General features: G+C 30.3%; 2 protein-coding genes across 2 annotated transcripts in view; one reads left to right on the forward strand and one right to left on the reverse strand.

Annotated features, from left to right (window-relative positions):
* The window catches only part of LOC113376340 (synapsin-like), a 42,312-nt gene that overhangs the window by 14,725 nt on the left and 3,015 nt on the right, over positions 1–24,572 (reverse strand).
* LOC113378541 (tissue inhibitor of metalloproteinase-like) lies at positions 2,182–23,462 on the forward strand. The gene is made up of 5 exons (XM_026619090.1): positions 2,182–2,460; positions 17,899–18,023; positions 18,918–19,003; positions 19,682–19,903; positions 23,082–23,462. The coding sequence occupies exons 1-5, from the start codon at positions 2,438–2,440 to the stop codon at positions 23,286–23,288; spliced, it is 663 nt and encodes a 220-aa protein (XP_026474875.1). The 5' UTR covers positions 2,182–2,437; the 3' UTR covers positions 23,289–23,462.

Here is a 24,572-nt window from a genome sequence, read left to right on the forward strand (position 1 = left end):
AAAACATATAAAATAGGTATACGTATATAATTTTAATGTATGTTACTTAAATAAAAAACAAGCAAGTAATTTTGAAATGATGAGCAAATTAATAATTCTATCATTTTTATAAAGGGTATAGGGATGGGCACAATGTTCCAATTTGACTTTCAGTAATTCTATTGTCTAAACCAAGTTATCTACATCACAACACATAGCAAGTAGCGAACAAACAAACAACTATCGAACTATATTCAGTAAAATTTTCAGTTAATTCCTAATTACAGAGATATGTTTTTTACTGTTTTTCTAAAATTTGTCATCTGTGCTTTTTTACCCTATAGGCGGAGTAAAAAGGGACAGGGGGCAAATAGTTCCAATTGCTTATTTTTAATTTTAATAGGATTTTACAAAATTATTTCGATGAGGAATGCAAACTTAATTGGGTACGTTTTTTATCACATTGTATATATAAAATCACACTGTATTCAAACTTGATCTGTTTCATTTATCATCAGAGTTGGAATAATTATCTATTTAATTTATTTCTTCTAAAATTGCTTTTCTAACTCAATTCACTTTTTTGTTCACTATATTCTTATTGTTTACACCTTCGTCAGTGTACCATATAAGTTTAGTTGGTCTTTTTTTTATTCCAACTACATGTAAGGTTATATTCAAACTTATACTCAAAAATATATCCACGTATCACAAACTGAATAAAAGAGATTAAAACCAAAACTAGTGAGTGTATGGCATCGTGCCTTAAGGCAAATTGCTGGAATCGAGGAATATTTAATGTTTCAAAATAGATTATTATAAATATTGTAACATTGTCTAATATTTATAAGAATTATATATAAACTGAATTGCAAAGTTAAAATTATTTGTTAAAGTATATTAGAACAGAATTAAAATAAAAATCTGAAATGTTTTCGATATACAAAAAAAAAATTGAAAAAAAAATTTAAAAAAAATTTTTAGAAGCAAATTTTTTTTCCAAAATCAATTATTTTGTTAAAATAAGCAGAAAGTTTTTAGAATCATTCAAATCGGACGCTTAGTTCTCTCAAAAACTGCCATTTTTTGCACATTTAGCTCTGTATCTCCGAAACCGCTAGACTCGATTTTTATTTTCTGCACTTTTTGCTCCGTATCTCCTAGACGGCTGGACCTGCTTTTGCCAAAAACTAATCAGCTCTTTTCCCTATCGATAGGAATCGCATGTTTTTTGAACCATTCAAATCGGTTGATCCGTGCGTCGGAAAACGTGGACGAAAAATTGTATTCATACATACATACACACTCACACACACACACACGCATCCTTTTTTTCTGAAGTGTGCCAAAATATTCAGAAACCTTCAAAACGTCGAGAAATGTAAAAATTTTCAATTTCGATTTTCGACCCATTACAATAACTTACCCTACGGGAAGTTAAAAACTATCAATGAAAAAACAATACTTTTGTTATGTATAATAAGGCTATAGCTGATTATACATGTTTTGCCTACTATTTCAAAATAGTATCGTTAAACAATACCATACTTCTTTTTGAGGTAATGGTAGTGGACGTTTTTACCATTAAGCTCCGCTTTACCTTGTTATTTATAAACTAAATTGAAAGTCCTCCAATGCCTTCTGATAGATAAACTTATGGTATTAATTATATACTTTATTAACTTCCGATTGACTACATATTCATATCATGTAGAAAAGGAAGTGATTTTATATATCTTTACTAATAAAATAATTATATTGCGATCGATGAGAAATGCTATCTAATATGTGAGTTGAATTTCGGTAAACAAATTGTAATGGTGTCTCTCGATCATCGCGACTAAAAGATCATAATTGGTGCAAAATGCTATTTAATATTTGATAATGAGTGAACTAAATTTCAATAAACTAATTGCGATGGTATCTCTCGAGTGAAGACTAAAGACTCTTTGGTGTTTGCATCGAGTACGAGTACGAGTACATCACATAATTGCATGTAACTCTTAACTCATACGCAATACGCATTCGAGAGCACATTGATGCCGCTCTTCTCTCGATCCTCGGTCCTCGGTCCTCGTACGTCGTGCGACCGTGCGAGTGCGAGTGCGAGTGTGGCCGCGCCGATCCAGAGACGATATATAAGCGGCTGTCAAGCGCGCCGCGCCAGAGACAGCGCTAAACTCGGCCAAGGTAGGCGTAGGCGAACGCGAACGCGAACGCAAACGCTTCCCATAACGAAAGTGACAGATTCCGCGTTCTTTATTCACATTTATATTTGCCGATCGCGATCGCGATCACGATCACGATCACTAATCCGAATCGATTAGTAAACAAGTTTATTTATTATTTATCTGTGCCACACCAGGAATCCTACGTCCGTTCATCCATTCATACTGTATCTGATTGACGTTGTACTAATTAAATTAAAAAGTGCTTATGTGATATTGTTGTTACAGTTATGTTCAGTGCTTTTGTGCTAAGGTGAGACTTATTATTTGATGGATTAACATTACCAATTAGTTTTTATATGGATTTATAACAACAATCAATTATGTTTTAATTATGAAGGACTTTTTAATGAAAAATTCATTCTAAATTGAATTGGGATGTAATCAGTAATTTTAAAATTGATGACAATCACGTTATTGTAGTATGTCACACCTTTCGTATCAATTTCTTGTGTAATTTACTATTATTAACTTCCCGTAGGGTAAGTTATTGTAATGGGCCGAAAATCGGAATTGAAAATTTTTACATTTCTCGACGTTTTGAAGGTTTCTGAACGTTTTGGCATACCTCAGAAAAAATGGATGTGTGTGTGTGTGTGTGTGTGTGTGTGTGTGTGTATGTATGTATGGATACAAATTTTCGTCCACGTTTTCGGGCGTACGGATCAACCGATTTGAATGGTTTAAAAAACATTCGATTCCTATTAATAAGGAGAAGAGCTGATTAGTTTTTGGCAAAGACAGGTCCAGCAGTTACGGAGATAAGGAGCAAAGAGTGCAGAAAATAGAAATCGAGTTTTTGAGAGAACGGAGCATCCGATTTGAATTATCTAAAAAACATTCCATTAGTAATGATTGGGAGAAAGGGTTATTAGTTTTTCGCAAAGGCAGGCCCAGCCATTTCGGAGATACAGAGCTAAATGTACAAAAAATGGCAGTTTTTGAGAGAACTAAGCGTCCGATTCAATTGATTCAAAGAACTTTCTGCTTGTCTTAACAAAATAATTGATTTTGGAAAAAAAAATTTTGTACCATTTTTTTTTTTTTTTTTTTTTTTTTTTTTTTTTTTAATTTTTTGTATATCGAAAATAATTCAGATTTTATTTTTAATTCTGACTATAGTTCTAATATACTTTAAACAAATAATTTCAACTCTGCAATTCAGTTTATATAATTCTTATAAATATTAGACAATAATACAATATTTATAACAATCTATTTGAAAACATTCAATATTCCTCGAACGTTTCGTTACGGTACGGGAAGTTCCAGCAATTTGCCTTAAGGCACGATGCCACCCACCCCACTAGTTTCAATTTAAACCACAACTGTGTATATATTTGATATATACATAATTAGTAATTAATCTGTCGAATTTTTAAAAAAGGAATAGATAATGATGGATTAATGTTTTGTCAAATTAACACATTAATTGCTATGTCAGTCGTATGTGCCTGACACTAAAAAGTTCTGCAAGTGAAATGTTTTATGTGTCATAAAAATATTGTTTTTCACGAATTTTGTGAAAAAAAATTCATACATTTCTAACTAAATTATCTAATAAAGTTATCAGGGTCCATGTCAAAATTTGTCTGATGTTATCGTGGCGATCAACGTGTTAAGGATGTTACCTGGGTTAGTTTTTATTTTAAAATAGTAGTTATGTTTCTATGTTTATTGTTAATAACACTTTTCATTTTTATTGAAAATAATATTGTTCTTATTATAGATGACACATTGAGTATCGAAACGTACGAATAAAGATTTGAAAATTATTTTACTATTTTTAAGTCGGCGTATTGGCTGCTAATTATATCAAATATATTTCAATGTCAAAAACACACACACACACACATATATATATATATATATATATATATATATATATATATATATATTAATTTAGAAACATGAACAAATAACACTTTTTGCACTAATTTATTAAATAATGTTAATTTTACAAATGTTTTGAAACTAGGTTTGTCTCATTATCAGTGTATGACGATGATTAAACAAACCTACGAAACGTTTGTAAAATTGAAATTATTTAATAAATTAGTGCAAAAAAGAGTGCTGTTTATTCATATTTCTAAATTAATATCTAACCACTCAAAATACTTTTGTTATATATATATATATATATATATATATATATATATATATAATATATGTATATATATACATATATCTTTTTATTTATTTATTATGTAAATTTGAATACACGACACTATTTTTGTATTAACTTCATTTCATAAAGTACGAAATCACAAAAGTTTCAAGATGTGACTTGCCTCATCGTCAGTGTAAAAATTAATAAAAATATGTAAACACATTATATAAATTATTTACTAATTATAATATTATAATGTATTAGTATATTTTTCTTAATTTTATACTAATGATGAGACGAATTGCGGTTTCAAAACGATTGTAATTTAGTAGGTACTATGAAATAGTTTGTACAAAAATAGAGTACTGTGTGTTTTACGCAGTACATTTACATAAATTAATATTCGTAATTATAATTATTATATTATAATTATATATTACAATAATAGATATATAAATATGATCATGTTTAACACAATTTCTAGCATAATACGCACGTCAGTTCTTGAACTATAATAATATGTTATATATGTATATTACTATTACAAAAATAATCTGACAGCTCTGTGTATTCATATTTTCGTTTATTTTTATATTCATTATTTATTAGAAATCGGTAATTTCTCACGTTTTCTGTACATATTCATTGAATGTCTATAAAAAACATAAATGTCATTTGTGCTTGAACATTGTGCATCTGACTTTGTAAATTTTATATTTGAGAAATTTTGAATCGTTCACATTTCGCTGATTTCTGAGTACATATATCGTCCGGCCAAATGCGTTCTCCAGCGTCCGCATATAAAAATAAACTCGTTGGATATGTGTTAAATAAATGTTTTTGAGTGCGTGCACGTGTTCTGTGGTTACACAATTTCACTATTTTTTCAAAAAAAAATTTGTTTCGAATTATTTATGCGATTGTAAATAACATCAGGCATGCAAGAACAAAGATAATATTGACATGTAGTGATGCCTATCAGCCAGCATCTTAAATTGTGGAATTGTGGCTTATGGATATTTTTTTGACCGCACGCATTGAGGTTTACTCCGAAATCCGTGTTTGTGTTTGCAGTTTCTCGCCACTGACATTGAGTTCAACAAACACAAAAAAAATTAATCGTTTGCGGAATTTCCAATTATTTTACATAATTAATTCAATATGAAATATCGTATTATGATAGTACTATGTTCTGCTCGGATATGGCAAATTTAAAACTGTTTTTCAACATAGCATTTCTATTTAACTAACGTAAAAAATAAATTATATATTTATTATGATTTAAAATTAACGAAGTTTTTGATTTCGATATGTTTATGTCCAGAAAATCCAATTTGCTAATGTTTTCTTAACTTTTCATGTCATCCTGAATAGCTTGATATCAAACTTGGTGTATATTTCAAACTTATATTGTCACACATTTCAAAATTGAATATTTATGCATATCGGAAAGTTCATGCAACTTGCCCTAAGGTAATATGACCCTAACACCTACTTGTTGTAGGTTTGATAAACTAGAGTGTATCTACGTAAACGTATAATCAAATTATAAAAACTAATTTTTTTTCGCATTAATCAATTTGAAAATTCTCCGTGTGGTTTCGGGTGCGCCACCTATTTATCCAGAAGCAAACAACAAAAAGTAAAAGCTCATTGCTGAAAATGTAGGTTAAAAAAATTAAGTCCACGCAATTATGTAAAGCGTTATGTTATGTCTATCGTAATATGTATTGTTGTAGCATTACATACATATTATGTATGCGGTCATCAAACGTGATGTACGTGCTTGAACTGCTACGAACTGTTTGTATGATATTATTATAAAACTGTTTGTATGAGATTTAACACCGATTGACCTGTGTAAAATCATATTTAGCGAAATGACGGTAACCGAATCAATCGTAATCGTAATCGTAATATAATAAACGCACACGATAATAAAGCCGTAACCATTGTCTAAATCGCCACTCTTTTTGCATGTACAAAAGATAATATTCTTATATTAGACCAAATTCGTTTCATATCAATTCTTCGTTTTATAAATATACTTATTGTATTCTAATTTTTTAACGTTGCACACAAATGTTACTAAAGAAGATTTAAAACAGTTTAAATGCGATACGTAGTTCTGTTTATAATTATTTTATCATGTAATACATATTTTCCCATTTATTTAATTATTCTTTTTTCTATTTTCATCAAATTTCAACTGCCTAGAAGGCATTCAGTAATTATTTTGATTAAAGTTATAAATAATATTTTAAAATACTACCCATTGGTAATATTTCAAGTTTGTAAAATATATACAGAAAATAATTGTAAATTTAAATTGTAAATTAACTACACTGAATCTAATGGGTTTAAGCTCTTTAATCTTCTAATAGTATTTGTAGAGAGTATTTGGAGAGAGATTTTTCGCAAGTTCGTTTGGATGGTATTATTTGTATTTAATGAAAAATTACATCTATATAAAAGAATTTATATATTGAAAAAGTAAAATATAAAAGCTTGACCCAATAATAATGACTCGTATAATAAGCACATTTTACTATGCAATAATGTGGTTATGCGTTTTTTTTTGATAAAAGTTTATAAATGTTGTGTGCTCTTTAATGATTTGTTGTCATGGAAACTATTTGTTAGTCTTTTTGCCTTAAGGCAAGATGTATTAACATCTATATGTAGATTAATTTATTTATGATTAATTTAGATTAATGATGATGATGATTAATCTAGATTAAGTTGCTGTGAAGGGTCTTAAATTTTGTACAAATATGACAAACATTTTTATTAATAATATTATAATTTTTAAAATCGGTTCAGGATTTTATGGCTAAAATGTTTTTCTTTTTCATTGAATTTTACTCTGCAAAGTGTTTTTATGAACAATAAGCAGAAACTGCTAACTATAAATATCTTACAATTTTATTTTTTTTACAATATAAACTAGAAGATAATAGCAACACCCAACGGCGTTCTACTAGGTAAAAAAACATGTGCTAAAATGTTGACGAACATTTTTGTACTTGTGTGCTAATTGTAAAGAAACGGATAAACTGATCCTCTCGAAAAACTAATCAACTGGTGTTCTTATCGATTTCATCGAGTGGTTTTAAAATTTTTGAAATGGGAGCAGCCATTTTTGAGAAAATTGCAACGAAACATCAAATATCGGCTTACACATACACACACATACACACTTTTTCAATTTTGGTCTCAAACGATTCAGAATGACTAGCAATGTCGAGAGAACATGAAATTAGCAAGTCGGATTTTCTGTCGAAAATATAAACGTTTCCTTCGGGAAGTTAATAAAATATAAAATAAACGATTATTTATTTTGTTTTACCAGTATTAAACTGGTAAACGTAAAGCAAGGCATTTTTAAGAATTTCTTGATAACATAACTTAAACAATATGTCATTAGATTTTCTCCGCTTTGCATTGCCTTTGCCTGTAGGACAGTTGAGTGTTGTGTTATTTTATATTTGTTTGCTTAAGTGCGAAAACGTGGTCGCCTCTGGCTTACTTTCGAGATCAGACGTCTTTGTAAAGATCATTACCTTCTATTTGCTTTGTATACGGAATATAATACAAAATGATTGTTCACTGTTATTTTATCTTCGTGTTTTTTTTCTTCTTGAAAAATAAGCTAAAGTTATTACGCATTTTTAACAGAAATATATTGAAGTAGAATCCATTTATGATGACTACACCATACACCTATATTGACCAACCGTTTATTTTGACGTAATTACACCATCAACTACAGTTTTCATATATAATTCTTTGTAAAAAAAAAGTCTGATATAAATGACAACACATATAGGCTGAGGAATTATCACGATTTGTTTATAGCGATATTGAAAATGATAATTATACATTGTGATGACTGTATTATTAAAGACTGTTTTTATTTTAAAAATACATTCATACAGTACGTCGACGAAAGGTTAAAAACTTTGGCTTATGTACACACACATACACTTGTTCAAAGTTTGATGCCAAACGATTCAGAATGATTTGAAACATAAAATTAGAAAATTGTACTTTATGGCGAAACCATAAACTTCTTCAAAAAGTTCTAAAGATCTTTATGTTCTTTTTAATTTTATCTTGAACGAAATTAATCGCATGGATTAAGACACGTATGTGCCGATATGAATGCTTTAGCAGTTGTCTGTAATATTCGTTAAAAATTAAGTATAGCATCATGTAATAAATCACTTGCAGAATATGAGAATTACAGATGCGTCATGTCTGATATCATCTTAGGCTTGATTTTCTTTTATGTACGGTACTCAATGTTTCTTTTGAAAATCACATCTCATAAATACACTTATCATGTAAAAAATAAAATTACTGTCCCTTATATTTAGTTTATCATCGTTTTATAACAATGACAATAAATCCGTAGAACGCCAACCACATTCTTCAGACAATACAAATTTGACACCTACTGCATTTTATCTCACCATAAATTTGTTTGGTGTGTGCGTCTTTTGAGACTGACTTACATGTGTGAGAATATAGATATTTTCAGAATTTAACGATCTGTTCCGAATTTGGTAGTGGTCCATTGTTGTAAGATCCTTGACGCACGGCACCATAATACTTGAGTGCATAATACTTGACGATGCATATATTATGGTACAGTGAAAACACGGGTACGCTTTCTTTGTAATATATAGTAAATTTAGGCAACCTGCAACCTCCTTTCTTGATGCGCATCCATAAAATTTTCGTCAGGAACCTTACTATTAATTTTCTAATTATAAGCAAGTAACTAACATGTTTGAATAATCTGCCATAGTTTCCCACATTATAATGCTCCGCGGCAGCTCGTCAAAATTTAATTGTTGATTTCTTATTGATTATTTACACATGTTGGGAACTTCATGCACTTTTCCTTCATGTAAAATACCACTTACATCTATTTATTATTAGAATTTATCTAACGGTGATCATTGATATTCAATTAAATTTAATTTCACAATTGCAATGGCAGAATGAATTTCTTATATCAAGTAAGCCAGAAATCATTTACTTTTTCTTCGCAGCGTGTGGTTTTGACATTTGATGTTAAATATAAGAATGAAGAGCCACAAAATCTTAATTTTTCAGAAAATTTCCAATTTGTGGTTTCTGCCCGTAGATATGAATTTTATTGTTGCTGACTATACAATGTTGGCGTTGGTGAATCTCTCGCCTGTTTGCGTGTATCATATTAAAACGGACAACCTCGTGGTCGTTCGACCTCCGACATTGAGATTCTTTACCATATTGGGATTTATTGTGGTTGCGAGACAGCTACGACGATTTTATAATAAATGAGCCCCGTAATATATATATATATATATATATATATATATATATATATATATATATATAGTATGTATAATTGTGGATATATAACTCTCCTACTCCTGGGCAGCGTAAAGTATGCGCCCAAAGGAAAATCGAACACGTTTCCTAAGTGTATTTTTGTGTATGTGTTGTGCCATCCAAAGGAGATCCAAATCCAGATCATGTCATGTATTTTTTGCAATTACTAGCTATTATTTTTCCGATCTGATACGGGTTTAATTTTAATTGCCAATCATAAAAATTAATATTACGGATGGACAACATGCGTATTTAATCACACTTGTAATAAATTTTAAGCTTTTAATATAAGTGTTTTAGAATTCATATACAAATACGATATTTACATACATAGTAATTATAGTAAATATATTCTTTCTTTAAAATCAGCTAATATCTACATAATTTCTTGTCAAAGAAAGTAATTCATTATTTACATTAGTTAGCTATATTTTTAGATCGTAGTTAACATTTTAATATTAATGTAAAGCTAGTATAATTTATTTTAGTAAATGTTACTACATTATTAACCCTAAAACAATAACGGTTTCAAGCCTATTCGAACTAAATAAAATAAACTATTCGATATTTTTACAGTAGTTCGTTAATACGTACAAATTTGAGAAAGGCGCGAAGCGACAAGCAGTAGCATTTTCTCTTTGCAAAAGGTTATATCATATACATGCTAATTGTAATGTACCTCACGGGATCGATTCTTATAGGTACCTATTCCATTCGTATAATGAAAAGTTATAAGGAAACTATTGCATTGATATAGTGTTATCATATTTCGATGTTTTCTTTTTCTTCTCTTACATCATTTGCACATATGTATTTTATGCGGCCATAAATTATATATATATATATATATATATATATATGCATATATATTTTTTGAATAGATTTGATTTGATGTTGAGACAAATGATATTTCTATCTTAGACGCCGAATAGTCAATACATAGTTTCGACAACTTATTAAAAGTTATTTACGTTTATTTGAGTGTGTTTTACCATTTGTGATGTTAAAAATATATTTTGTACCACTGTGCACATACTCATACCATAATTTTTTCATAATTAATTTTGTACCATAATGTTTTCATCTGTTATGTTAGCATACCAAATTTTAAATTCATTGCCACTGAATGAAGACTAGCTAAGATGCTAGCCGAAACGTATGAATTTTAAATAAATTTCTAAAAACTCTCACACTATTTTTTATTGATGTAACGCCCGACTTTTAAACTCAAATAATATATGTATATATATATATATATATATATATATAAGATAATTGTAATTTAATTAATTTAATAAAATGTAATTTTGTTTTGGTTGACAGTTTTCAAAAGCTCCTCAACTTGTTGCAATTTGAATGCTGTTCTAAAAATGTTATTTACGGCTACGGATCCTTTAACCACATTAATCAAATAGTGACAGTTTGACCAAAGCTCTAGGTTGTACTTAAAAGCTCATAAGTTTCAAACAGGATGGGATAAAATGAATCGAATTTTTCGTTTCGGCTTGGCGTTGAGTTTTCGACACCTTGGAGTTATATAAATTGTCTGCTATGGCTATGATGTGAATGCATTATCATTATGATTATGTGGTTTATTTGCGGTTTATTTGATTTGCAACGGGCAGACAACGCTCTCGTTCCGTTCTGTTCTCTTTCTCGTCTGTTGTGGCGGCGCAAAAGGATCCATTCGATGCATTACATACGCGATCGTTATTAATTATTATTATTAATGTCTTAAATCATCTTTATATTCACTGTTACGATATTCACAAAGGTCGACCGTATCGATTATGCTGATCAAAACTATTTACTCTTGATTTTTTTAAGCTCTTGATCAAGTTACTGGGAATTATTATTACTTTAACACTAACGACATTACTTAAACCTACCGACAATTTATGTATACCTATACCTACCGTGCACGGTCAAATTGACCTACAATTGAAAAGTTATCTATTTTATTATTTAATTCAGATAATGATTGGTTTATTGTTTAATGTATATAAATTGAAGAAATTTTTGTTTTTGTATAATTTCTAATAATAAAATGGAATATTTATAATGAATGTCCAATGTTTTCACATGGTTTACAAGTTATTAACTTCTCGTATGGTAGTTATAGTAATGGGTCGAAAATCAAAAATGCAAATTTTTGCATATCTTCTCGTTTTGTTTCGGAACATTTTGGCATACCTCAGAAAAAATGGATGTGTGTGTGTTTTGTATGTCCGCATTTTTTCGTCCACGTTTTCGGGCGCACGGGTCAACCGATTTGAATGGTTCAAAAAACATTAGATTCCTATTGATAGGGAGATGTGCTGATTAGTTTTTGGCAAAGACAGGTCCACCCATTACGGAGATATGGAGTGCAGAAAATAAAAATCGAGTTTTTCAGAGAACGGAGTATCCGATTTCAATGATCTAAAAAACATTCAATTTGTAATGAGTGTGGAAGAAGTGATTAGTTTTGGCAAAGGCAGGTCAAAAATTGTACAAAAAATGGCAGTTTTTGAAAGAACTAAGCGTCAGATTTGAATGATTCAAAGAAATTTATGCTCGTTTTAACAAAATAATTGCTTTTGGAAAAAAATAGTTTAAATTTTCTTTTTTAATTTTTTTCTATAGTGAAAATTGTTCAGATTTCATTTTTAATAACTGACTAAAGTTCTAATAAACAACAAATATTTTTAACTTTGCAATTTAGTTTATATAATTCTCATAAATATTAGGCAATGTTACAATATTTATAATAATCTATTTGAAAACATTTAATATTCCTCGAACATTTCGTTACGGTAAGGGAAGTTCAAGCAATTTGCCTTAAGGCACGATGCTATACGCCACTAGTTTTTGTCTGAAATGTACATTTGACGCAAATATATTTGTTGTTTTGTAACTTTCGCAAAATTTTATTTTAAGTCATAAGTCCACACAAAACCGAACTTATGGACAGTGTTGATAACACCTTGATTTTCTAGAGATTTTGAATATGTATCGCTGAGTTAAACAATTAGCTAAAACAAAAATTCATGTCTAAAAATGCTTTTACTCGTCGTCTCTCTATACACAATTTACGCATATATCCAGCTAGGTTCAAAATGTTGAAATAAACCTAAAGTTGTCACCTACAAATTTTCAACTTCAAGTTACATTCCTTAGCCATCTGGTCTTTCATATTTTCACCAAACAATGTACTAATACAAAAACTAATGATTTTCGGAACACTTTTGCTGCTTTTTTCTATTTCTATTGGATAACCGTCAGAGAAATGAAATCAGATTCATAAAAATCTCTTCTTAATCTGTGAATGAATTTATCAGTTTTAGAACAACAAACTATCTATTTGAAGAATTTAACAATCCCTCATCTTGTCATTTCCCAAATAGGGAAACCCATTTATTATATATTTACTATTGACTTTACACATCATCCAAATTTTTTCCGGTTTATTCGGTATATTATGTATAAATCCTACACCTACATTTCGACGGAAACAACTCCGTAAAATAACATTATTTAGAATGAAGAAAATATTATTAGCATATTGTAAGAATTATCATATAGTTTGATAACGCTATTTTAACGTTTAAAAATGTCTAATAATAAGTTGTACACAAAGTTTGAAACAGTCAGTTTGACCGGCGTTGGTAGGTTTAATGTTAACTATCTCAAGAAAAAAAAGTTAGAGAAATTTTACTTTATTAATGTGCTTATCAAACTGTTTAATTTGGTATCAATTTTACATAAGGCAAACTTATTAGGTCTATCAAGAAATATATACGTGATAAGTACATTATACATTATGTGTATAGCTAAATGTTTATCAAAAGCCAATAAATAAAAAAAAATCTTACCTATCTTACTTAGATTATCTTGAATTTTGCATTATCGCATTGTGTACTTTGCCATTTAGATTATATTTAATTGGTTATCGCTGATATAAATAGATAATATGGAGTATGAAAACATTTTATAATTTCGGCGTAATTAAGTTTTGTATTAAATGTGTTACATCCAAAATACATACAAAAATTATATAGTCGGCCGAGAAATTTCTATCTAGCTGTAATTTATAACCCAAATTAATAAAGTATAAGTTCGGTTATCAGACTGACAGCTTAATATGTTAGCTGACGCAATTTATGCCTCGAAACAATTAAAATGTTAATCTTGCAATAACACAATAAAAGTCCATTAACGTTATCATTTTAATCATTAACATTAATCACTTCTTATTCATTTTTATGCATTTTCAAACTTCTGCTTCCATGCTTCCTGGTCCTGTGCTTCGACTTTTATTTCCCTTTATTTTTTAATTCTCGCGTAAGTCATTAATCGTCTGCATTCCTCATCTGCCCAATCATTTCAGTCCTATTTTACATTCGATGGCATCGTGCAACAGGCACTCTTTTTTCATAATGGGCCCGATCCAGATTTATTTTCTTTTCAGGATCGTATTCAGTAGAGTTCTTTCTTCGCCTGCTCTTCCCAGCACTTCTTCATTGGTTATTTTGTCTGTCCACTAGCACTACATTTCAAAAATCTCCATATAATTTTTGTCGGCCTCTCTTGGAGTCCGTATCTCTGTTACTTTGTTAGTCTGCTTTATGAAAAGTGAAGTAATTGCGAGAAAATATGAAACCACAAAAGCAACAATTAGACCTCGAAAATTTAGTTAACACACCTAGTTTTCTTACTGTCTAGTAAATTAATATCAAACTAGTTGTGTCATTTTGGCCTTAAGGCAAGTAGCATTCGGTTAGTATAAATAGAATTTATGAAATGATCTCGACAAATGACTTTGATGTGTTTTGTACAATCTAGTTACTACGATTAGTTTTGGCAAGTGAATTGATTATTTACAGCAAACGAGTCAGAATTCTTCGAATTCTAATAATGTCGCCGGGTTATCTGAATCGGAATCACTTGTTGTCATACACCCAACTCCTACTCGTACATTGGTGCCGGTGTCGGTGCTGGTGTCGGTGCGGTGCTGGTGTCGGTGCTGGTGTTGGTGCTGATGTCGGTGCCGGTGCCGGTGTGCGTACGACGAATACATATTTTCTATAGCATGACCTACAGAGTGACTTTCAATTATATTAGATGCTGCAGTTTAACGTCGGCCGAGATGACATCACTTCTAGTATCGCGCGCACGCACTCAACTGATTTTCAGTAAAAGCGTTTGTTTCGAATTCATTGCACAATATAAAGTAGAACCTTGTTAAGACAATCATGCTTTATACGATTTTTCGAACTTAACTTGACTAGTAACTTCCCCTGCCACAGTTCCTGCACTTTGAAACATATTTCTTAATGGTCGATAGATAAAAATAAAATCACAAATAATAAATCAAACTCAGTGTTTCTGAGCTCCAATTACTGCTTAGGTACTATTTTAGAGAATAGAGATATAGGAAAGTTTGATAAATGAGAAAAAGTTTTACTGCTATCAGATCGCTGATACGTGGACAGAAATTATCATAAAATTGTTGCAAAAATACGAACCACGAATTTATTTTTTAAATTCAAGCCGTGGTAAGTTAATATTTTTTTTAAATTATCATGATGGTAAAGCAATTAAATATTTTTCTATTTTCATATTTTCCTATCAATTATTTTAACAGTTTATTTTTAAGTTTTTTATCAGCACAATTATTTTCCTTTTTTTTACATGATATTTAAAAATTTTATGCAATGGATATTTAAAGGATTTTTTACAGTCAGAAGAAACTCGAGACATATCGTCCTATTTTGAATACTGAACATTCTATTATCGTGCTTAAAACAAACAGTCTCATTATTATAAGTGTTTTGTGTTTTTCACACGTTTTCAAATTCTCAATTTTTAAGGGATCGTGTTAACGGAATTTTATTGTAGTTGAATTTTTGCACCGACTAATAATATTCGGAAATTTCAAAATTTTATATCACATAGCATATTGTCATTGGACTAATTGTAAGTGCGATGTAATACAATGTCCGTAATCGTTCCAGGTGTGTATGTGCGCTTCGCGGCATTATTAATCTTGTCCGCGGTCTGATATTGAAGTCGACGTTATACAATATGTATATAAATATAAATTGTGCTTTAGCATTGTGCCTTTTGCCGACGGCTTCAGACAACTCAATCAAACGTAAGGTTATTGTTAATATTTTAGTTTTCAGTCAATGAAATGCTATTCACAAACTTGAAATATTATGAGGCCAATTCTCGGATAAAATACAAATGTTATGGTGATGCAATATTGAGGGACTACGTATGAGTTAGTAGCATCCAACTGTCAAAAATCTATGTATTTGCGGTGCGATCAGGCGTTTTTCACATAAAGCCCAACTCCACGTATGTATTGTCATTGAGACATCAAAAGTTGTACTTATGATAAAATTGTTATTTGACGTTTGTGCGTTTTGTAGGTTAAGTTATACGTGTAAAACGTCTGATCGCACAGCAAATACCAACTCATACGAACATAGACCCGTAACATAGAATCACCATAATCACCATTTCTATTTTATCCGAGACTTGGCCCCTAAATTAGTTTCTTCCTTTAAAGTCTAATATTCGAATTGTGATTTATATTTATAAACTGTACAAATGTTACCGTTAAGAATAATCAATCAATAATTAATACTACGTTTACGCATCATATGTCTCTTATTTATAATGTTTCTTTTCTCTATTTTATGGTCTATCTTATCTCCAGCAATATAATATGTGAGTATTAAAGGACGTTCTGATGATTGGGCATTACATCAATAAAAATGTATTCATGTAATTTTTATTGATATAATGATACAATAATTTTCTATTTATGTAACGCCTGATCATTTGCACTCAACATACATATACATCGTACACATATATACAATTATCTTCTATACATATAAAAATAAGTCGGGTTTTCCTTCCTGACGAAATAACTTCAGAACGCACGAACCGATTTCGACAATTTTGCATTCGTTGGAAAGGTCTCGGGCTCCGCAAGGTTTATAGCTAAGAAAATTAGTGGTGCGTGGCATCGTGCCCTAATGCAAATTGCTGGAACTTCACGCACCGTAATTAAAAATTCGAGTATTAAAAATAATCAATAATTGCAATTGTTTAAAATAATTGCAAATAGATTATCTTCTATATATATAAAAATAAGTCGGGTTTTCTTTCCTGATCAAATTTTTCCTTTTCAAATATAAAACAAACAAAAAATTTCTTCATCTTTCTCACGAAACCATCTGGTGGCGAAACGGAGTTCGTCGGGTTTGCTAGTATAAATATAGAAATAATAATAATAACATGAATCCTTTTCATCTCTAATATCATTAATATTTTTTATAATATTTTAACGTAAGTAATTCCAGTATAAATTAAGAAGTCTAAATATCTTGCAAATGTGCGAATGTGCGTCGAGAATCGTCCGCGACGCGATTCCTGCAGAAGGCACAACGCAAAACGCATAACGCACATCGTACGGCTCACGGGCCCGGTGGGGCTCTGAAAATGAGGAAATGAATCAATTGCGATCATTGTTACTTGAACTCGAACACTCGAAGCAATGTTACAGATCGCGAGTTCAAAGAACATCTGAGCCAGATGTTTTACGACTATTGCTTTAAGCAAAAAAGAAAAAATAATAATATTCTGAATTGAATGAAATAAAGACACAATAATTAACAAAATACTTCTTGGCTAATAACTAGATCATAATGTCTAAATAAATTTCCGATCTACATATATAATTACTCTTCACACTAATTAGGGAGTGTCCATTAATTCGTGAGGTTTTTAGGGGGAGAGGAAATTCGACAAAAAATCACCAAATATCAATTGGGGGATATGTACCCTTATAATCTAATAAGGATTTTATGATGCATATTTATATATTTTAAATTTATAGTATAATTGCATCTAGAAGCGTAGCTATGATTTTAAAATCTTGGAGAGCATAGGACTTGCAAATATTGTATAATTTACAGAATATAAGTTATTATCAGTTATCACATACCTCTTGCAAATTATTCAAAGCCGTCCACGGGTAGTCTTCCAATGATATTTTTCAATGTTTCAGAATTTTATAAACGGCATGAAATGTTTCTTCGTATATTCGAAGAACGAAAATAGCGTTGAACGATTTTTGAAAATTTCGCGCAAATTAAATTTTTGTTTGAAAATTAAATGTTTAACTTTATTTCGTTTCAGGATGGGCCGATGGAGCCGATGTCTGTCAGCCCTGATTCTGGTTTTGGCGCTCGGGCCCTACAGTTCGGATGCGTGCTCCTGTATGCCGATGCATCCTCAGGAACAATTCTGCAAAGCCGACTACGGTAATAAAATAATCTGTTTTTATTCAAACAATTCAAAATTTGAAGAAGTTATCCACGAGATATAGAACTGTATAGAGATATAAAACTAATGAATAAATTTGAATTCGAAATCATCTCAAACACAAAAAATATGCAAGTAAGCAAAAAATTATCCACTTCTATTGAGAAATATCGGAAATGGAAATTGTGTAAGGTAGTTTGCTGTAAATTTCCGTTTAAAGAATGAACATTAGGGAAATATAACTAATAATGATTTAGTGTTTAAATTCCACTTAAACATGGTACGGTATTACCATGTTGGTTTTAAATGTAAATAATTTAACTTTTAGTTCAATGTTTATATATTGGTGCGGAACACAAAATTTAAAAAAAAGAAATTAAATGTTTCTTATGACGTTCGATATCATTAGGTAGTTACAATAATTCATTCAAAATAAATTATTAAAAATGTTAATGAATAGGTTTTCTGCGGCAAATAATAAACATACAAAGTGGAGTAAAACACTTTTATAATAAGATTATAACAGCAAAAAAAATTTTTTTTGTATAACACGCAAACCGGTAATACGGCTGTTCATGAGCGTGACTCATAAATGCCACACAATGTGTTTACAAGTTTAATGCTAATAATATGTAAAAAATACAATAAAATTTGATATTTTTCAAGTAATGTAATTGTAAATAAATGAGAAATCTATAACACTTGGAACGTCTGTTGAGGACGAACACGGTATAATCTCATTTGAAATTTAAAGTAAACGGAAGAAAATATTTAAATAAGTTGTAACTATCATGTTTCATATATACCTATGTAATATTTTTGTTCTTGTTAATCTAAATTATATTAGCAATGGTAAATAATTTTTTTATTGATTAAAATATTTTATTTTTCAGTGATCGTGGCGCGGGTTATGAAAAGGCATTTCACCCATAGCAATGATCAAGTAGTTTACAAGCTCCAAATACTGCAAGAATACAAGGTGTGTACGTAAATCTAGTTTTATGTATCGTAAATATAAATTAATTCGTAATAGTATGAGTAGAGAACCGAAAAGCAAAAATCTATCTCATCGGCGCATCGACACCCAAGAAAGATAAATATGATCCAAGAGGATTGTGTAACAATTCAAGCTTGATTATATAAGATTTTGCAGAAAATCCACAAACCAGCATTTCTAAAAATGCAAGGCTTACTAGGAACTGGAAGTTAGGTTTAATGAACTTGTTGCGTTGCTATAAGAATGTTCTTACAATTAGAGGAGATGTTTGGAAATGGTTTTAATCTATTCGAAAGAACGAATATTGCACTAAGGGCAGATTAATGAATCAGTGAACGTTTACAAAGTTCTTGGAAACGTATCATCTTGCGTAAAATGATGTGAAAATTGCTCAAATTGTTGAGCAAGGCAATGTAGATTTTCCCAGGAGCACAATGATAACTATTTACAGTTTTTCTTCTCTTAGTGTGTTTTATTTGATATCGTTCATTCGCATATAGATCAGACTTCTCAGGAAACGAATCATGAATTAAAATTTTCTTCTTGATTGTAATCAACACTTTGGCATTAATATTTATTATTCCTTATCCATTTCATATTGTCATTACTTGTTTTTGTCATTGAAAATATCGAGTGTTATTAACCGTGTTTATAATTCAGATGTCGGAGAAAGCTCCGCACTATTTGAAGTCCGGCCGATTGGTGAGCTCCAGCTCGGACAGTATGTGCGGTGTCCAGCTGCAGGTTGGCGAAACTTACGTGATTATGGGAAGGAACCGATCACTTCTGTCGTTGTGCGACTTCTATAGGCCTTATAGAAGTCTCACGACCGTCATGAAGCGAGGCATTCTAGGGATGTACGCGAAGGGCTGCCAATGTCCGGTAAGATCAACGATTTTTGTCGTTCCCTGCTCAGCATTGTTCTTCTTTTTGCACAATCCCATCCATTTATTAACATCGACCGAGAACAATTGAAAATTGAGAAATGCCTCATTGAGTTCTTATTCTATCTACCGTGAAAATGTAAATAAGATATCATTCCTTCAAATTAAAGCTCAGCATAACTCGCGTAAATAAAGTTGCATATATATATACTATTTACCATTTTGTTCAACTTACATATATCGTCATACTGAATAAGCAGTTTTGTTTATATGTTTTTATTATTCATCAATTTATTGCTTGCCTTTTTTGGGTCTTCTTTTCTCAGAGAAGATGAAGCTTTCATGAAATATAGCAGTTGAGATGTCCGTGTATTATGTTTCGTTGAAGTACAATTAATTTGCTTGATAATTTTTGGAGTTACAATTCGTTTTTTGTCTTTATCGTGAAATATATTGAAACATTCAATAATTTGTGATATAGACAACTTCATCTCAACTTCATTTTTCTTTGATACAGATCATCACTGACTGTCGAGAGTGAGAAATATATGTAGTGGAACGAAATGGAAATCGAAATTGAAAGCGCTATTTGTAATTAACATTTAGATGTTAATGAGTTTTAATTCCTAAGATAACGTTTATCAGAACGATAATAATAAGAACTCCCTATGCATTTAAATAGGTTACATCACATATGAAGATTACGAAATATTTTTATTACTTCCATATGTTTCGACTTATGATCCTATGTCATCTTCAGTAAACTGGAGTAACTCTAACTATCTTCAATCACCTATTCACAATTGTACAACCAACTGGTTGTTGTTAAGTAAATAATATAGATTGAATATTGAAAAGCAAGTTATGAGTATGACATGGTTGAATCACTGCCCATCCGAGACGAATCATTCGTCTGTAACCTATGAAAATAATTAAAATTCTTTTAAACATCTCTATTTTTTTTGACGTATTGCCTTAAAGAATTAAATTCACATATTTTAATAGCAAGTTATAAAAAATCTATGTGTATCATAACCACTTTTTTTAGTATAATTCTGAATTTGGTGTTGACATATGTATTGACAGAGTTTAATAATCGGGCATATCATCAATAAACGCCGTGAATTTCTTTGAAAATGTATTCTAAAATTCAAACGTTCCGGCTATAGTCCCAGCCTTCATTCATTAAAGGCCGAATCACACGAGGCTTGTTTTGCTGCTTTATGGCTCTGCTTGCCAGGTACCTGGCTGTAGAGGGTCCAAAATGACGTCATAGCGATCTCTGTTTCTTGCCAGCATGCTGGATTTCAACATTAGAACGTGTGCTATTTTTCGAGATGGATTTGCCCGTCCGGACCAATCGGGAAGCAGTAGTTTGTCACATGGATCATCACATGACGGCACTGCTGTCAAACTTGAAGAAAAGTGCGACATATTTTGGAAATAGTTATGAAATCAATACCGATTGATCGGTCTCGGGCAAAAACATAGTTTTTTTCAAATTTTATTTTTTATATAATTTAAAATAATATAAACGTAAATGATAATCAAAACATTTTCTATTACATTTAAGTATAAACATTTTATTTGTTTATTTATATATAGAAACATTTTGATTTTAATTTATTTTAATTATTCCATTTATTGAGAAATATTATTGAATATTATATTTATAAATTCACAAAAAAAATATTTAAAATTAAAATATATATTTAAAATTTTACTAAAACAAAATTAAATTTTTACAATATTATTTATTATTTGTATTCATTATAATAAAAATGATTTTTATTTTTAATAATAATATTTCAATAAATATTTTAATTCAGATTTATGAAAATTTAAATAAATTATATATAGCTTTCCAATTTTTATTTAATTATTATATAAATTATCTCTTCGCTATATTACTGTTATTGAATTGTTTTTATTAAAACTAATATTATTTTCTATGCCCCGTATTAAACAGAAAAGGTAAAATAAAAGTATTGTTGTTAATGATTTGCGTTGAATTTCGAGGTTATGTCGCACGCTACCGATTCATTCACTCACCAACGCTCAAAAACAAGCCTCGTGTGATGCGTACGGCTTGAAAAATATCATGATTTACAGCACCGTCATCGGCGAAAAATCAAGCGGGAAATCCAGCGTCAGAAAACAAGCCTCGTGTGATTCGGGCTTAACTTCCCGTAGGGTAAGTTATAGTAATCGCAAAAAAATCGAAAATGAAAATTTTTGCATTTCTCGACGTTTCAAAGGTTTCTGAATATTTTGGCATACCTTAGAAAAAATGGATGTATGTGTGTGTGTGTGTGTGTGGTGTGTGTGTGTGTGTGTGCGTGTGTGTATGTATGTGCGGATACAAATTTTCGTCGACGATTTCGGGAACACCGATCAACCGATTTGATTAATTCAAAAAACATTCGATTCGTATTGATAAGGAGACGTGCTGATTAGTTTTTGGCGAAGTCAGGTCTAGCCGTTCCGAAGATACGGGGCAAAAAGTGCCGAAAACGGTAACTCAGTTTTTAAGAGAACGGAGCGTCCGATTTTAATAATTCAAAAAACGTTTTACTTGTATTGACAAGGTGAAATACCGATCAAATTTTCATAAAGGCGGGTCTAGCGGTTTCGGAGATCTAATGAAAAAAGTAAAAAAAAATGCCATTTGGCGGTCAAAAATGATCATTAGACATATGCACATCAAATTATCAGATATTTTATAGAGATTTTAACAATAAGTATAATTTTGGTTTACATTCCTATGGGTTCCGTACCAATGTTTACGCGTTAGACGTCGACGCGGAGCTTACGCGGTTTGATATTTCGTCTTTATGCAGTTAAAGCAGTACGATTGCTTTGAAAAAAAGTTTAGATCTTTCAAAATATGTCAAAATAAAGAAAAAATTTTTTTTTCAAAAAAAAAATTAAAAAAAAAAATTAAAAAAATTTTTTTTTTCAAAAAAAAGTAATTTTTGTCTAATTGTTTGTCAAAAATCTTATTTTTTTTAAGTAATTTTTTTTCAAAAATGCTAATCGTTTTTAAAAAAATAATTTTTGGTACGGGAAGTTCCAGCAATTTGCCTTAGGGCACGATGCCTTAATTGCCTTAAGACAGAATTCCACTCACAGCTAGTTGGGACTAAAATGAAATGTTTAATTTGTTAATTCGTCAGATCAAGACCCTGATGCGCGCAACGAACGAGAGCAACCGCCTCGCCTTCGATTCGTGCAAGTGGAACTTCCTGAGCGGCAACTGCGAGGGCGACTATGGCATCTGCATTCGGCGCGAGGACCAAATCTCGGGACGGGTCACCTGCCACTGGCGACGAAATTCCTTCTATAAAAAGTGCAAGGCTCTTCAGAGCTATCCAGATCCGTGAACTACGTCTATCGAACGATAAATGATCAACTGGTAATTATAAATACTTCTTCATCGTGGGCAAGCAAAATATATTATTGAAAATCGAACCGGGGCTCAGTTGGAAGGTCTTTAGTTAAAGAGCCTTTATCGCAACAAAATTATTGGCGTATGTCGGTGGATTAAAATAAATTGTTTGCGTCAACATTTTATTCTTAAATCACATTTTATGTAAAATTCTGTAAAATTATGTAAAAAAAGTAAACCCTTTTATTTAAAATTTTTAACTACTCGTTACACGTTGAGTTTATTTTACGGACAATTACGGACTCGGATTGATCCAAATGTAAAACCAGTTCATAGCTTTAAATTAAGTTATTTTTGGTTGCAACCATTCCCAAAAAATGAGGGTAATTACTTTAATTTTATTAAAATAAATTAAGTAATATATTAAATTTATTACAATAAGATTATAATTTATTTATATTTATATATGTTGGTGCGTGTGTAAATATATACATATATAATATATATCATATATAATTATAATATATATATGTGTGTGTATGTATGTGTGTGCGTAGTTTTCGAAACTGAACAATCGTTTCACATATGTTATAATTGATAAGTGCAAATTTGAAATACGAGAGTTCATTCTATGAGCATTCGTTTAAAATTTATTTTACAGACCTAAAAATGGCACAAAACGTGATTTCATTGTTATTATTATTATTTTAAATCTAGTATAAAGTTAAAATGTATGAGGCCAACAATTTCGTTTAATACAAAAAACTACATGATGAATTAATTATTTTAGAAATGTTGTAATTAGTCTTTTGAATATCTCTTTAATCACCCATAGATAATATTTTTTTTAATTTATAGGCTTAATAAGCAACGTATGCAAATTATGAACATCTTTATTTATTTTAGAACCTTATATGGTTATTATAAAATAGTCTCTTTCCTATCATAATTTTCGTTTTATTAATCGCGGAAGTACGCCCTATTTTTCGTGTATGTTTAATTTTTTTAGAATATTTATATGGTTATATATTTATATATTTATATATTTATAAATTTATATATTATATATTTATATGTATATGTAATTTTGTTATGGGATAAATGACCTTACCAAGAACCAAAGTGCTATCGCAGGAGTTTAATTTCTTGGAAATTAGCATAAGTTGCTTATTTTATATTAGCGTATGTACGATTCAGCGTTGAAACGTAATTTAATCTAAATTTCATAAAATGTAGTTGACTTTCATTGAAAGGTTTTTCAGACTATAAAATTATATCA

The sequence above is a fragment of the Ctenocephalides felis genome, unplaced genomic scaffold (assembly GCF_003426905.1).
Source record: "Ctenocephalides felis isolate EL2017-DRISC unplaced genomic scaffold, ASM342690v1 CF-g0.4_SCAFFOLD_01886, whole genome shotgun sequence".
NCBI classification, from domain to species: Eukaryota; Metazoa; Arthropoda; class Insecta; order Siphonaptera; family Pulicidae; genus Ctenocephalides; species Ctenocephalides felis.

What these genes read in the sequence shown, in the direction of transcription:
- LOC113378541 (XM_026619090.1), top strand. Translation starts at nt 2,438, where the DNA reads ATGTTCAGTGCTTTTGTGCTAAG. An exon ending in AAATACTGCAAGAATACAAG is followed by an intron (nt 19,004 to 19,681) that starts GTGTGTACGTAA and finishes TTTATAATTCAG; the next exon opens with ATGTCGGAGAAAGCTCCGCA. An exon ending in CGAAGGGCTGCCAATGTCCG is followed by an intron (nt 19,904 to 23,081) that starts GTAAGATCAACG and finishes TTAATTCGTCAG; the next exon opens with ATCAAGACCCTGATGCGCGC.